At 50.3% G+C, this 16606-nt stretch overlaps 1 protein-coding gene across 7 annotated transcripts in view; it reads right to left on the reverse strand.

Moving 5' to 3' along the window:
* Positions 1 to 16606, reverse strand: part of LOC8036186 (spectrin beta chain) — a 120349-nt gene that overhangs the window by 59636 nt on the left and 44107 nt on the right. For all 7 annotated transcript variants that reach the window (XM_029975337.4, XM_029975335.4, XM_029975336.4 and 4 more), the window contains exons 8-13: positions 15755 to 15942; positions 15105 to 15287; positions 12645 to 12902; positions 8716 to 9050; positions 6494 to 6741; positions 4319 to 4636 (exon numbers count right to left, since the gene is read on the reverse strand). In XM_029975337.4, the coding sequence (XP_029831197.1) occupies positions 4319 to 4636; positions 6494 to 6741; positions 8716 to 9050; positions 12645 to 12902; positions 15105 to 15287; positions 15755 to 15942 (1530 nt within the window). The remainder of the gene's footprint in view (positions 1 to 4318; positions 4637 to 6493; positions 6742 to 8715; positions 9051 to 12644; positions 12903 to 15104; positions 15288 to 15754; positions 15943 to 16606) is intronic.

A 16606-nucleotide genomic window follows, 5' to 3' on the forward strand; every position in this document is an offset into this window, starting at 1 on the left:
ACTCCCGCGACGCCCGGAGTGTCCCGGTAGGTGAGAAGCGCTAGGTATGGGTCTTCGGACTTGTACAAAAGATCCTTCACCGTGCGCACCATGCGCTCTACTGCGCCATTACTCTGCGGGTACCGAGGGCTACTGGTCTCATGCTGGAAACCGTATGACAGAGCAAAGTTTGCGAATTCCTGTGAAGCAAACTGCGGACCATTGTCTGTCCGTACAACGTCCGGTATCCCATGTCGGGAAAAGCAGCTCTTGATAGCCGCGATAACCGCTGAGGCTGACGTAGAGCTCAAGGAGACGACTTCCGGAAACCGAGAGTAATAGTCCACCATGAGAACATAATCACGGCCTTTCAGCTGAAACAAGTCAATGGCTAGGCGTTGCCACGGCCGATCTGGTGTAGGCGTTGACATCAAGGGCTCCGAGTGTACAACCCTTGTTTCCGCACACTTGTCACAGCTGGTGACCAAATGTTCGATGTGGCTGTTGCAGTTAGGCCACCAGACGCTTTCTCTGGCTCTCTCCTTACAGCGGCGAAGTCCTTGATGGCCGTCGTGCAGAAGGGCCAGGACGTTGCTACGCAGAGCAGCAGGAATAACGAGGCGGCAGTCCAGCAGAAGAAGGTCCTCCGAGACTGTCAACCTTCCTCTCTCTTTCCAATACGGCACCAAGTTGGGAGGCAGCTTCCTCTTGTCTGGCCATCCCTCTTGGCAGTAGCGGACGATGAGAGAACATTCTCCATCTTCAGCTTGTCGACGACGAACCTCTTCCAGCCTGTTAGCGAGGGGAGGTGGAAGACCTTTAAATATCTCGCTAGCGAAAATTTCGACGGAGAATACTGTAGAAGAAGACCGGACATCGCAAGGGGCACGTGACAGCGTGTCCGCCGTGGCAAGAAGTCTCCCTGGTACGTGCCGAACGTCGAATTGGTAGCGCATCAGCTTTATGCGCATTCGCTGAATTCGCGGTGGCAACAACTCCAGCTCCTTTTTCCCCAGCAGGGCGACGAGAGGCAGGTGATCTGATTCCACGGTAAAACTAAGCCCACGCAGATACTGGTCGAACCGAAGAACAGCCCAGGTCACGGCGAGAGCTTCCTTTTCTGTCTGACTGTAGCGTGCTTCAGTCGGAGTCAAGGACCTTGAAGCGAAGGCCACAGCACGACGAGCTCCGGACGGCTGATCTTGCAGCAGTACCGCTCCCAGGCCAAATGAGCTTGCATCTGCGGAAAGTATCGTAGGATAGCGTGGATGGTACTTTGCCATGCAGGTTTCCGAGCTCAGCATAGACTTCAACCGCTTGAACGCGTCATCTTGGCTTGCGCCCCAGGACCATGCGCTTGACTTGTTGAGAAGTGAACGGATGGGGGCAGTTACGTCCGAAAGGTGCGGCAGGAAGCGTCCAATGTGGTTCACCATCCCCAGTAGACGACGAACGCCTGCAACGTCCGTTGGCGGAGGTAGCTCCCGAATGGCTCGAAGCTTGTCGGGATCCGGCGAGATACCATCTCCATCGACGACGACTCCGAGGAACTTGACCGAGGGAACCCGGAATTCACACTTCTGGTCGTTGAGCTTGACCCCGGCTTGCTCAAGTCGTCGGAGTACCTCAGCAAGGCGTTGATCGTGCTGTTCAAGGTCTCTACCGTAAACAAGGACATCGTCGATCATATTCACGACGCCAGGCAACCCCTCCAGGACCCGTGACATTTGACGTTGAAAATATTCGGGTGCAGACGCCAGACCAAATGGCAGACGACGGTAGCAGTAGCGACCAAACGGCGTGATGAACGTCGTTAATTCTTCGCTTGCGTCGCTGAGCTTGATTTGGTGGAAACTGGAGGTCGCGTCGAGTTTTGAAAACACTTTGGCGTCGCCTAGCTGCCCCAGGATCTGGTCAACCGTCGGCAGGACGTATCGCTCCCGCTCGATGACTTGGTTTAACTTGGTCAGGTCGACGCACAGCCTGTACCCACCCGACGACTTGGGGACGACGACAAGTCCGGAGCACCATGCTGTCGGCTTGTCAACCCTTCTGATGACACCTTGAGCTTCCATGGCATCAAGTTCTCTCTTGACGACGTCGAAGAGCGGCAGAGGTATTCGTCTTGGAACGCTCAACGAGTACGGCTGAGCCCCTGACTTCAGACGAATGGTGTACTTTTCTTGGAGTTCGCCCAGTCCCTTAAAGATATGGGCGTCAGAAGATGGAACACAGCTGACACGAGCGTCGGAAGGCGGGACACGTCCATCCGTTTTTCCGGACTCGGCGGAGGTGGTGTTCACAAACTTGACCACGCCGAGAGCTTCTATCGCAGGTAACCCTAGAAGCGGTGTAGTTTGAGCCCGCATGACGTAAAGCTGTTGGACGGTGCGCTTGTCCTTCCACGCCAGAGTAGCTTGGAAAGTGCCCAAAACAGGCAGTGGCTGGTTCCCCGGGCCGATAAGCTCTCCTTCCACTGCGTCGAGCTTGCGAGGAACGCCTGGAAGCGACGGCGGAACGACGGTGACGTCTGCTCCCGAGTCCACCTTGAACCTTGTCATGTGGCCGTTGACGCTCACTTCGACGTATCTTGCCCGTTGCGTACGAACAGAGCAGAGTTCGACGGAGCCCAACTTCTTGCGCTTCTTCGCGCGACAAACTTCTGCAAAATGACCTTGCTTTTTACAGAAATTGCAAGTTGCCTTCCGTGCTGGACAGTCCTTGCGGTCATGCGCAGAACGCCCACAATTGCCACAAACTGCGTTGTCCAAACGCTGCTGCCGGTTACGTGCGCGCGACGACGGAGCGGATGACGCAGTCTTTTTCTTCGTCGCGTCGACGTTCAAGGCCGCTGCAGCTTGCGCCGAACGAGAAGCGCGCTCCCTCTCAGCATCTTCGTGCTGGCGGGCTTGTAAAAGTGCTTCGTCAGCGGTGAGCCGTGTGCAACGGCACAGCTGGTCCGATAGCTTCTCGTCCAATAAGCCGACTACGAACTTGTCACGCACTAGGCGGTCTTCTATCTCGGGGCTGTTGTAGTTGCAGCGTCTGATTAGGGTTCGAAGCTCCGTGAAAAACGCGTCGACTGTTTCCCCAGGCTGCTGAGTCCTGCGGTGAAATCTTCGGCTTTCGTAAATTTCGTTCACCGGATGAACGAAGTGTTGAGTCAGCCTCTCCTTGACGGCGGCAAACGGTTGCGTCTCCGGGGTTGGCACGCCAAGCGAAGCTAGTACGGTACGAGCTTGCGGACCCATGCAATAAAGCAACGTTCTTACTTGCGTTTCGTCGCTTGCAGAACGTAGACCGGTGGCGAAGGCGTAGTCCTCGTACGTTTGAATCCACGTTGTCCATTCGCCTGGGCTCGTGAAGACGAACGGTGACGGCGGTTGAAGCCCCGTGGCCCCGAGGTGGACGCTCTTTTCTTCGTCCGGCATGGCGGTAGCGCTGACTACGAGCAGGTGTACCCCACTTCTGACACCATGTTCAGAGCTTGTGTGCTCTGGGCGCGACGCGCCAGCCGGGCAGACGAAGCAGACGAGGGTAGACGAAGCAGACCCACAACGTTTATTACCCTAGCATCAAGTGGCGAAAAGTACCCCGCGTCTCGCGGCGCACACGCTTATCTAGATCACGATGCGCTCCTGGCGCCATCTCTTGGTCTCTTCTACAGTGTCCTCGAACATCGCCCGGATTTCTTATTTGGCGCATTTCATGCGTGTGCTCAAGTTCAAGGTATTACTGGCGCGTACTGTATGAAGGATGCGAATTTTCACATGTTTTCATCTCCGGAGAAAAGTGATTAGGGTTAACAATCCTGAACGCTCGCAACATCCGTCCGCAACCCGCGACGCCGTTAAAAGGCTGCGCCAGGCAAAAGCCGCTCATTTCTTTCAGAATGTGTGACACACTTGAGACAGAACTGTACTAGTGTGGTGAAATAAAGACTTTCCTCAAACTAAGCTTTATTTTTCATCTAACATAAAATAAGTTCTTTTACAAAGGTAAGTTGTCTCATGGCATGTATTTTGGCCTGAAAAATTGATGTTTTGGTTATACCGCGGTACCGCTTATAGTGCGGTTTTCGCGACTCCCGCGACATACGTTATATGCGGTCTACACTGTACATGGATTGATTGACCCCTTCATTCATTGTCTGATTGAGACCAATTTATTGGTTTTGATTGAATGAATGTAAACCATTTACTGACTGACTCGTTCATTCATTCACCGATTGATTGGTGGCACTAAGCACCAGTTATACCAATATGCTCTACAAAACAATTTGAGCTTCATTAGCAAGGGTAACACAATGACAGCAACCACTGCCTGTTCAGAAGAGTACCTTGTGCTTCTTGAGCAGGGACTGAACGTTCGCCTCGTCCCGTCCCACGTCGTCGCTGGACACCAGCATCAGGGTGTCCAGCATCCAGGTGTCCACGTCATCCGCGTCCGCAAAGAACTGGTGGAAGTCCAGCGCCTGGGCCAGGCGCTGTGCCCTCAGGGCTTGCAGCTCACGCAGGTGGTCCCAGGCGGACAGAACCTCTGCCGTGCGCTGGGACACGCGCTCAGAGCCGGGCTGGCCCTCCGCTACCAGAGACTCGCCCGCACGGACCACCTCCATCAGCTGTTGCTCGTGGGCCGCAAGCTCATCCTCCATCGCCTGCAAGAGCGGTGCCCCAACGTCAAGCCGACATGATGCCACCTTTGTCCTGATATAAACAAATTAATTCATGTTTATTTAGACAACCATGCCTGGGAGGGTGGAAAAAAAGCTGGCCTAAGCCACCCCATGAGATTTCCTCCCTAATCCAGTCTTCAATTTTATGATAGAGTGATGCCCCAACCTCAAGCCAAGGTCATGCCGACTTTGTCCCGATATAGACTGGTCTTCCAGTCAGCAAAATTGGTGCCCTGGTCTCCAGCCAGTGTTCTGCCGACTTTGTCGCAATATAAGCCGTGACAAAGTAAAACAAGAAGGGAAGAACACTTCTCTTTGTTTATGCATTTCCTCCCTGATTTTCGAGGCCCTGGAGTCTTAGTACATGTGCATGAGAGGAAAATGATGGAGTAACAAAATGAAGCTTTGTTTTGCTTACAAAAAAGTTTCTTTGGACAAAAAAAAACAAAGTCGGAAAGATAGCACAAGAAGCAACCCATGCAGGGATGGCGAGGTCAGCGAATGCTCCATATCCTGGAACATAACCATGGAGTGTAAGGTCAAAGTCCGTCTCCACCTAAGAAAGGTTTTATCACAAACCCGCTCCGTCTCTTGGAACTTCACGACCACGGCTGGTAAGGCTGTGCAATATTCAAGACTGGAACACCGCACACAAGACATTTGCAGAGCGTCTCATTTCAAGCTCCATGTTCGTGGTGCCGTCCACGCCACGCCGTGCATGGATGCATGCATGTATGCACCAAACAAGAAAGTTGTGCAAGAGCCTGCTCCTTGCCATTGAGAAGGCGCCCGACTTGGCTCGACACCAAAGCATTTGCCAACGCAATAGCCGGCTTTCCTGCTTTCCCAGCATCACAGCATAGCTCTTCGTCGCTTCTTTCGTTTGCTCGCTCCCTCGCTCGTTGCACATGATTAATTTCGCTAATTACTTGTTGACTTTTTTTTCTTTTTTCTAATCAAGAAAACATAGCGGTGTTAGAAACATGCTTTAATGGAACAACACTGGCGCTGTATGCTGATCGGTGACGTTCATTGTGCGTATGCAAGCAACAGACTTTGCAATGGTAAAACATTATTTCATGAGCATTTGTTGCACAAAAAACAATGAAACCAATTCAAGTTTTCAGATTAATGTAGCTTTGTGCAGCCACGCTAGATACGTACAAAACAATTGGCATATTTTACAGCGGAGCTGTTGAGGGCTAGTTTCCCCAGGAACGTGTCCGGTACTAAACAAATGTCGACACAACACTCTGGCTGCCATGTCGCTCACAGATGGCGGCAGCTGTCCAGAGTGTTGTGTTTGCCGGTTGTCTGCTTGTCGCGGTCGCTCATAGGTCACGGCAACCTTTCCAGCCTCGGCAACCAGACAACTGATTGCTGCCGTCGCTCATAGATGGCGGCAACATTTCTTCAAAGGAAGAAGAGCGGAAATGGAACGAACGGCGACGTGCACAGCAGCGCGAATGGTTCAGCAACCGCCGCGAGGCCGCTATCGCCTGAAGTTCCACTGCGTCGAGCGCTTCAAATTCCCTTATGAAAGAAGGGCAGATCGCTAGCCTGGAAAACCACCGCCGAGAACAGAAGCTACAGCTCTGCTGCTCTTCCTTCCTCACCGGAATGAAAAGGCTGAAAGTTTTTTTGTTTTTTTTAACCTTTTCTAAACCTTTTGTGCTTACCCACTGAGACATGGCCCATCCCACTTTTTTTATGAATTTCAGGCGGGCGGGGGGGGGGGGGGGGGGGGCGATGACTCGGGATATTATGGTAATGAGATTGGTCTTTCGGTGGCAGCAGCAGAATAAGGCAAGCCCCATGTGCAGGGCCCCGCGCACTTACCTTGTTCTTGGAGATGAGCAGGTGCACCATGGTGAGGTCGTGGCCGATCTCGAGGGAGGAGAGGATGCGGTCCTTCTCCTGGATCCAGGCCTCCTCTTCGGCCATGTCCCAGTAGAACTGCCAGAGGCGACGTGAGTCCTCCAGGCGCTTGCGGCGCTCCAGGGCCAGCCGCACCAGCTCCGAGTAGGCTCCCTCCAGCTGCTGCGTGCGCTCCGCCACCAGCCGGGGATCCACGGACCGCTGGTCCGCTGAAGACGCCAAGGCAGAAACCAAAGAGGTTGAAAAACCTGGCACTCCGAAATCTCGCATAAAGTCACACTGCAATGGGTATATTCAAACAAAACACCAAGGTGGTCTAAACTGGTAGGAAAGGTGCAGAAAGTGCCCTCCTGGAAGCCTGAAAATATAAACCCATGCGTAGCTAAGGGATAGAGCCACTACAGGTCTCCAAACTAGCCAAGCTTTGCAATGAAACATCTGAAAAAGCCAAGTCTCTGACTTTGCTTCTTCAGACGTCTTCAAAAGCAGATGGCATCACCTGCTTTTAACTAGATGTAGTCAAAAGCAGAAGATGCCATTGTCTGCTCACAGTGCCTATAAGAGATGGTACCGCACCCTGGGTCAGCTTCATTGCCTGCTTTGACGTCTGCCATTGTGTTGGCCTAAGTTTTCACAAAGGGAGCTACGCCTTCGAATTGCGCAAAGTAAAACATGCGACTAAAGTACACCTTTGATGCATATTTGCGATTGATGCGTACAAGTGGAGATTCTTTCGGTCAATTTTAATACAAGCCCCGGTATGCATAGCACCCCATACACTAACGGCTTCAATGCGTGTTTAACGTGATGGGAGTAACAGATATGTTTTCCTTTTTTCTTTCCAACCAATATCGTTTGGTTGCGAGTACAGCTGTTGTACTGTCATAAGTGTTCGTAGTCCTTGTTCTTTGCTGCCTTCATTTACATCGCGTTAAAACCATTACCGACTCGCCCAGTTCAACGCCGATTCAATCTCCCGTGACCATAGAGTTATTAGAATGTACGTTAGAGGTTCAAGTGACGCTAGTGTGCTGACGCAAATTGAAGCAGACAGCAACCAGTCCAAAATCGACTTCCAATAATGTATTTCTATGGAAAAAAGTGAGTGCATTTTCTCCCTGCGCTCGATCATAAGAGCAAATATCCCCAATAATTCGTACGTACTAGGTAGCTTGGAACATTTCTCAGTCAAACCGACGAAAGAATTGGTCACTTACGGCGTTTTTCTTTCGAATTCGTCGCATTAAAACGGTGCTAAAACGGCTTCGTACGTGTATTCATGTGCACTGTCGGACACTGTCAGCGTGAATGCAGCGTCGGCGATTTCCAGCATGGGGGATATTCATGCCAAATGATCTGGAAAATCAAGAGCGGCGGCAAGAACTACGCAGTAACACTGGGTCAGTAACTCGCAGTGCATGTACGATCAAAATAAATTGAAGGCCATGTAATCTATTCCGATTTTAAATAAGTAAGTAACGCTTTATATTTTCTTCCCTGAGCGAAGCTGCTTGTTCTACGTTCAAAATATCACCCGCGCGCTTGATATCTTTGTGAACAAGTGCGCGATAAAAGCTGCCCAGCAGAGAAAACAACACGAAGAGACACCTTTCATAGCCCACGGGCTTCATTCTTTACGTTTTGAAGGTTTTTATCCGCTCATGCTCGACGGGACCATTTTCATATAGTGACAGGACTGGCATATTATCAATATACAAGCATCACCAGAATGCTGGCGAGCCTTGAACACACTCTATGTTCGTTTCAATTTTAATTTTGCTTTGAATCGTCGCTTGTTTTTACACACCTGCTGCGGAACACACGTTTGGGACTGAAATGTAGCGAAGTTAAACATTGTTCACCGATAAAGAAAAATGCGCTAACTAAAGCAATTACACTTTTACATTGTTAATCAAGGTACATACTATTCGGTACAACCCAAATAACCAAAGTTATTCATGTTGTTTTCCGGCAAAGAGACAAAATGCGCACGCGTTTTCCCATAGGAATGCACAGGAGCACCGCAAAAGTAGACTGGTTGCTGTCTGCTTCAATTTGAGTCACGGAAGTCGTATAGACACTAGCGCCAGTTGAACCCCTAGGGTACATTATAATAACTCTATGCCCATGACCCTCCACACTACCCACCGCACAAACGTCCCGACACAACGCCTGAAGCTCACCCGGCAGGGGCCTGCCGTCCGGACCGACGGCGCCGGTGGCCTGCGGCTCCTCCCCGAGGAAGCCCTGGGCGTGCCCCACAACCGCCTTCACCCGCTCCCCGAGCACGTTGACGTCGGCCTCGAGCAGCGAGTGCTTCTGGAGCAGGTCCTCCACTCCCATCAGGTGCTTGCCCAGGTCCGGGGAGGCCAGGCGCCCCTTGAGCTCCTCCATGCAGTCCACGATGTACAGCATCTCCTGGAAGGTCTGCTGCAGGGTGAGGCAGCCCTCCAGCCGAGCACGCCGGGCACGCAGCAGCTCCAGCAGGTAGTTCCACAGGCGCAGGACGTTATCCTTCCTGCGGACGGAAGGGAGGGCGCCGGGGACATGGGGGGGTAAGCAGACGAGTTGGGAATGTGCAACGACGCGAGAAACTGCAACGAACCTTTTTCGAACGACGAGCACCGTCTAGGGAGTTGCCTGCGAACTACAAATGAGGGGCAGCCCAGCATTCCTCCGCCTATCGCAATCGTAACACACTGGCATCGTGCAGGTGCATCAGCTTTCATCGCTCTTTATGACCCGTACTAGAAATACTAAAAAAAATGAATCGCCCAGGCCAACGAAATGTCCGCAAAGATAGGTACTGAATACGTCGGTCGTGCGGGACGGTGCCCTCTGACATGGTGACAGCGGGGGAGGCAAGGCCAGGAGAGAGGGTTTACGCATGCGCCCAAGATTACCGGAGAAAGGCTCATTCAAAGGGTGCTAACCAAAAAGAAAATCAGTTCAGCTGAATTTGAATTATGATAAGGTTCCCTGGAACGAATCCCGGAGGAAAGCTCACCAGAGAAAAGCTCAGCCACCTTTCGGCAGATCAAGATAAAAGCTCCCCTGTCTTTTGAAAGACCCCGAGAAAAGCTTACCACGAATTCAGTTTATATGCAAGGTACGCAGCTGTTATAATTTTAGAGCACTAGTGCAATCACAGCTATACGCACCCCCTAGACATGTGGTTTACGTTTCAAACAAGCGCTGTCTGCTGCAGCCCTCGCACTGCCTTCACGTCGTCCGTTTTCGCACTGCTGCAGCAATATTTATTTCCGACGCAGTCGGAGTAGAAGAAATATCAACTTTTTTCGAATTAGCCAATGGGAAGGACTTCAAAGGAAAAAGAGTGCCTTTTGGTGAAATGATTAAACACTGTGATGAAACACTGTGATCGGACATAGCTTATGCAATGCCGGCCACTCACGAAAATGAGTTCAGTAGAGAAAAATCCAGACTCTCAACAGGCAGCACATTACACTGGCTAAATTTTTTCCGACAGTCTTTTAACAGACATTATGCGAAATTGCTTGGTGGTCTGACAACACTGAAAGCGTCACCATTTTAATGTTGGCAAGCGTCGTCAGTACCGAAGCACGGTGGAGGCATCGGAGACAACCGCACTGGCAGTGTGCGATGGCACGGCAACTGTGTTTTCCGCCTTCCGACCATGGAGTGTGGACGAACCGTTTAAACACCCAACCACAACTGTCAGACGAAACTCTCGGACGCCTGTGCATGCTGACGACAGCCTGCAGTGTCTAAGCTTCCATAGCAAAGGCGTAGGACTTGCTTCGCTGCTTCGAAGAGGTTGTCGCCAGAGTGCATAGGCCCCCCCGAGTGTTTCGTCAAACAGTTGCAGTAGGTTGTTTCAAGTGTTCGTCCACAATTCAAGATCGGAAAGCGGAAAACGCAGCTGCCGCGCTATCGCACACTGCCCGCATAATTGTCTCTGATGCCTCCACCGTGCTTCGGTAAACGACGACGCTTGTTAACACTAAAATGGCGACGCTCTCAGTATTGTCAGGCCACCAAGCAATTTCGCATAAGGTCTTTTACTGCTGCAAAATTTGTTTTATTTATTTTCTCCGTACCACTATGACATGAATGAGGTATACTTAAAAATATTTTTCTGATAGTAAAGTGCAGGATAATCCCATGCACCATTTGTCATTCAAATATATACTTCGGTCGATGAATGTTTTCAATCGAGTGATTCAGGGATTCGTAGGTGAGCTTTTCTTCACGTCAGTCAAAAGAATGGTGAGTTTTTCTCCGGATCCAACGGTTTGCAGTGAGCTTTGCTCAGGTGAGCCTATCTCTGGTGATCTTTCCTCAGGTGAGTTTATCTCCGGTGAGCTTTTTAATGCGAAAGCATTAACTGGTCTCATGGAGCGAGCCAACATCATCAGTTTGAAGCGCACACCTTAAATCCTTTCTCCAAGTGTAGCCAGCTCCCAGCTATGGAACCATGCGAAAAGCCTAAATAAACATGGCACCTAGTTTCGCCGATCCCAAAGGAGCGAAATAAAGCTGATGATTTTTCGGCTTCAATCGGATTGGTTAGCGCGCGTCAAAGAGGCTCCCATTGGCCGCTGCGCGCCAGTTTCGACGATCGCTCCCCAGACGGCGTTGCGCGTCCGCGAGGCAGCGGCTCCAACGTTCCACGCCCAAAATCAGTGCTCCGTACACCGCAGACGAAAGAAGGGAGCATAGAGAGGCATGCATGCTTTCGCATTTATAACTCATAAGAACTGCTTAGGTGTACCTCAAGCCTTTTTTTTTTTTTTGGTGAGCTTCTGTTTACCGTTTGGCTGGAACGTCGACCGCTGTGTTCACCGTCCTGTCCCACTCACTGCCCATACATCAAAAAGGGTCCCTAGCTGGCAACGAGTAACGTCTCTGAATCCAGCCTGTCACGCTGCTGGACGTCGCGATGAAGGTACGATAGCACGTAATAGGGCTGATGGAATGGGGCTTGCTCGTGTTGGTCACACCGTAGAAGAAAATGGGGGGAAGGAGAGTAAGTGGTGCACTAACGCTCTCCTTTCCTCCAGTCACTGTCACAGCGTGACCAGCCCGAACAAGGAAGGTACATGGAGAGTCACCCTACGAGAATCCTTCAGTACGCTGCTGGTCACGAAAGTTCTCTGCAACGCTATGGGAGAGCTCAGTACGCGACCACGCGTGGCGCTAGCCTCGACAAGGTGGTTAAGTACCGTCGATTAAGCTGGCACCACTGGAGTCTGGCAACTGAAAAGCTGTATCAGAATTTCGAACCCACTTTGAATGAGCCGCCAACAGACTGCAGTGATCGTGCTGACAGCGTTTTTCGTTAGTGTAAGTGTTCTCAGCTGTGTACGCTCAGTCAAATGATCGAACTACCTGTACTGCAACGCTCTCCAAAATAATATCATTCTTCGTTCCTCGTTACGCTTCGAACTGAATTCTCAATACCCCTATCGCTGTCAAACTTCAGCACCACGGGTTGCGCCACCAAGTGGAGGCACTGAGAACCCGTATGCTTAATTGCCTGGCTCTTTTTTCCTCGCAAAAACATTGTTTGAAAATTGCGGAGACGATCACGCGACGCGAAGCGAATGGACGGTGTCGGCTAGTGCGACATTTCAATGATATTATATCATGACTGACCGGAAATTCCGGCGATGTTGCATCGTGCGGAGTCTCGCGTATATCACAGCCGATCACATCCGGAACAGCTAGCACCAAACACGTTCTAGCGAACGTGCTGTACAAATTGCTCAATCGCATAAGCTTGTCCATTCTTCACTCTGTAACATTCCCTCCTACGTGCCGCGTCCCGTCCACGCGCAGCACGACCTTGACGTCGAATGCGTTCCATCCCAACACCCGGAGTGAGACCGTCGGCAAATACAGATAAACGATGTTCTCTCTCACGGGCGCGTTTATGCCATCGAGCAGCCGCTACTCACTCTGGCGTATGCCTCGGCCACCCCATCCTTGCGCGCAAAGGCTTAGAGCATCGAGGGAAAGAGCGACCGAAGGCAAGAAAGAGCGGGCTGAGAGGAGCGCAATCAAACGACCCCTGGTGCAATCGCGATTGGCCGAATGCGCTCTGCCATTGTTCCAAGAGAGTGCTCACCTGGCATTGATGCGGTCGACGTCGTGGTAGCCCTCGGCCTCGAGCTCGCGCGCCACGGCCACGACGGCCTGGACGCGCTCCTCGTAGGCCAGGATGTCGGTTTCAATGGCCTCGTGCTTCTTGGCGGCCGCCTCGGCCGAGGCCAGGTCCGTGCCGAAGTTGTCCTGGGAGACCAGGCGCTGGTTCTCACTCAGCCACGTCTCCCTCATGCCGGCCTTGCGGTCGAACCGGGCTGCCAGCTGCTCCAGCTTTTCTTGTCTAGACGAGAAGAGGGAGGTAACGGGCCATAGCAACAATTAACAGCTTCGAAGGTAAGGAAGGTTTAAACACTCTACCCGGCAACCTCTAGCCATCCTTCACCCTTATGCACTTATTCAATATTCGAATCAGTCATCAAACTCGGAATTCGGAAAAACAGTGGAATATTTGAATTGGTATTCAAATTAAGCGCCATTCAAATACAATTAAAGAGAGACCCTGGTCTTGAAAAACGGAAATTGCAATACAACTTATTTTAAAAACACGCTTTTCTTGATTTTTAAGGTACAATCAATACCTATATTATTTAGTACTACACTCAGGAACGGCATATTTATATAGTTACATCGATTCAAAGTTTCATATTCAGGCTGTTTGCAAGCATGTTTTTGAAGGGTATTCCTGTTTTTTCAGAATTATATTCTATTTTCTCACGACACAAAGTTTTGCTTGTGGCTCTTTTATCTAGAATTTTGATCTGAATACTTTTTTCGGCATTTGATACCTCATAAATCACAGAGTGCAACAAGAATAATCTTTCTAGAATATGTTCATTATAAAATTTTTAACTCACAAAAACTTTAATGAGTCTCATTATCAGCGAAAAAATTTTAATTTTCCATAGCTTCTTTAGGATTATTCTAAATTTATAAGTATGATCTGGTTGCACTCTTTATACTTTATAGAACATTCCAATATTTTTCATGCCTTATTTTTTGATGGCGGTATCACAAACTAAGTTGGGCAGAAACATTTGCAATAGAGTTGAGATTTGCTTGTAACAGGACAAAAAATGTATGCCAAATTGCTAGGCAATTATATTGCATACAGTGAAACCCGTTTAGAACGAACCCACGTACAGCGAAATTATTGTCGGTACGGAACTCACGAAAAATTTAAATAAAAATGCATGTAAAAAGTACTTTTTATAACAAACAACATATTGGCCATACTGAACTTTTTCTCCCCGGGAAGGTTTCCAAAAGCGCGCAAACAATCGTCTTCTAACCTGTCCCTTCAACTTCAACCCCCCCCCCCCCAAATAAAAAAGTAGGACAGAAAGAAAAGTTTAAAAGCTGAAGTTGCAAACAAAACTGAGCGAAGAGAAGCAATTCAAAATAGGAAATAAGCTAAAAAAAAAAAAAAAAACTGCATGCATGCAAAAAAAGAAATCTTTTCAGCGCGTTGTTACAAGGCGGAAACGAAGGGATGAAAAAGAAAAAGAAGCTCTCGCTTCACAACGAATGTATCATGGAAGTTTGTTGTAAATGGTTTTTGCTATATCGAACTGATTGTAGCGTTTCCTGCTGTTCGGTATAAACGGGTTTGACTGTACATGAAAACGTTCTAGCGTCCCAAACATTTCTACCACCGTTTAGCAGTGCGTTTAGCCTGTTCAGCCAGATGCATGGTGCTCCTCATCAGATAATTTAACGTGTGGCATGTGTACACCTGAAATGATAAACCTGGTGACCTTCCAGAACCTTCTAACACACTCCTCTTCTCCCACTTCACTCCACCTGTAGTCACATAACCTCCCCAATCAGCGCCGAGCACCTCACTCCTCCTCTCCCACCCATCAACCAATCAGTGTCGAGCATCGCGGCCATGCTTTTATCCAGGCTTCACTTTTGGGATTCACAAAATGCCAAACACCAAGCCAAACAATGTTTCACATTAAAAAAAATTGTAGAGCCCTTCGGCCTCACATGAAGATGAAGGACCAGCGAAGCTGTTACCATTACGACCTCTAGGACAATGCCTAGAGGATGACGTCTAGGACGACCTCAAGGACGACTTCTAGGGTGGCCTCGAGGACGACACTTAGAGGACGACGTCTAGGACGACCTCAAGGATGACTTTTAGGACGACCTTGAGGACGACGTCTAGGAAGACTTCTAGGACGACCTCGAGGGCGACCTCTCGGACGATGTCTAGGACGACCTCAAATACAGCTTCTAGGATGACCTCGAGGACAATGCCTAGAGATGATAACGAGGGATCAGGACCTCACTATCTAATAATGAACAGGAAGGCTGACTCGCGCTGGTTGCCCCTCTTTTTGTTATTATTTATTCATACTTGCCACAACCAATGGGGAGTTTTCTGTCGACATGAGAGGACACATTTTTTCCTAGACCCTTGCGTATAACAGCTTGGCTCTAAAAAAATGTTTAAGACCAGGGTCCCGGGCGGCCTCACCGTATAAGCTCCTCTCGCAGTGCAAGCTCCCGCTCGTGCTCGGCCTTCTCCAGGCGCTCCCAGGCCCGATTGATATCTGAGATCATCTTGCCCTCCCTGGGGAAGTAGGGCTTCTGGTTGTTGGCACGCATCTTGCTCTGCAGCGCAAACAGGAGCACCTCCAGGTTCCCCTTCTCCTCAAACCTGAAACACAAGGGCAGACCGGTAAGGAAGGGCAGCAATGAAAAGTGCCTCGTCACTCGTCCAGTCGGGATATTTCACGCCCGTGTGCCTGGCCCAGTGTAACTTGTACGGTGAAAAGGGCTCATCTCGGGCAAGAACTTGTCTGGTAAAACTCTATCAATGCCCGAGCAAAATGCGAAGAGGCGCCAATGCCGTGCTTGCACTATGGCCAGTGACAAGGTGAGTTCGGAGAAGTTCCTCCCACCTCTTTCCACTTTAGCCGAGCGAACGCTGGACAGGGGGTCGCCTCCTCTCTGGCCTTTGCTCTGCTATGGTGGAAGGAGGTGGGGGGATCTTTCACCTCACTCTTAACTTGCCACCAACTATATAGTCATGTCACACAGGGATGGTCAGCCCCAGTCCCACTGGACGGCTTCCCGCAAAGAAAAGAATGTGCAAGCAAGACGGGTATGGCAGCAGCCACTCACTTCTTGGGCTTCTCGGCAGTGCGGTAAGTGTTGAAGGCCAGCAGCTGCTGCTGCACCCCGACCAGCGAGTTGGCAAAGTTGCGGTCCGACAGCGCCTCGATGGTCTGCTCGATCCAGCGGAGCAGGTCCGAGGTCAGCGTGTCGTACTCCTCGATCGACCGGTCGTTTTCCATGGCACAGCCCACCACCTGGCCAAGGCGAGGAAACAATGGTTATGCACAGTAGTGATTATGTCGCTTTGCACCAAAGCAGGAAGGTGCTTACAAGTTGTGATCTAACGTGACCCCCGCAATATTTCGCGAAAATTCCCGTACTAAACCAATAGTTTATTCCAAAACCAAAAAAGAAAAACATTCAAAAAATTACAAGATTAAAAAAAAAAAAAATCTTGAAAAATGTTGATAATTTTTTTAAAGCCTGTGGTGTTTCATTATTTTGTAATACAGTATAGACCACTTACAACGTAACCGCTTATAGTGCAGGACCGGGTATAACGCGGCTTTTTTAAACCACCGGTTCGCCTCCCATAGAACTCCATGTATTTACATACCGCTTAAAATGCAGGCGCGCGAAGGGGAATACCGGTTATAGTGCGGTTTCTGGAAGAGCCCGGCGGCCGTGCCGACTGACCGGCGCAGCGAGCATGCTTCCCTTTGCGGCGCTAGATAACGGCGCGAGCCGCGAGCGGCCCTCGCGGGGCAAGGAGGTTGCTCGAAGAAACCGGGAGATGCGAAGAGAGAGGCTGCAGTTGCCATAGCGACGGAGGGACGCATGCACGTGTCGTTCTCGTGCGCGCGTCCCTCCGCTGCGATGGTTGGAAACAACCGCAACAACAGACCAATCACAGGTCGA

This window comes from Ixodes scapularis, unplaced genomic scaffold, assembly GCF_016920785.2.
Source record: "Ixodes scapularis isolate PalLabHiFi unplaced genomic scaffold, ASM1692078v2 PGA_scaffold10__122_contigs__length_95168666, whole genome shotgun sequence".
Classification (NCBI taxonomy): domain Eukaryota; kingdom Metazoa; phylum Arthropoda; class Arachnida; order Ixodida; family Ixodidae; genus Ixodes; species Ixodes scapularis.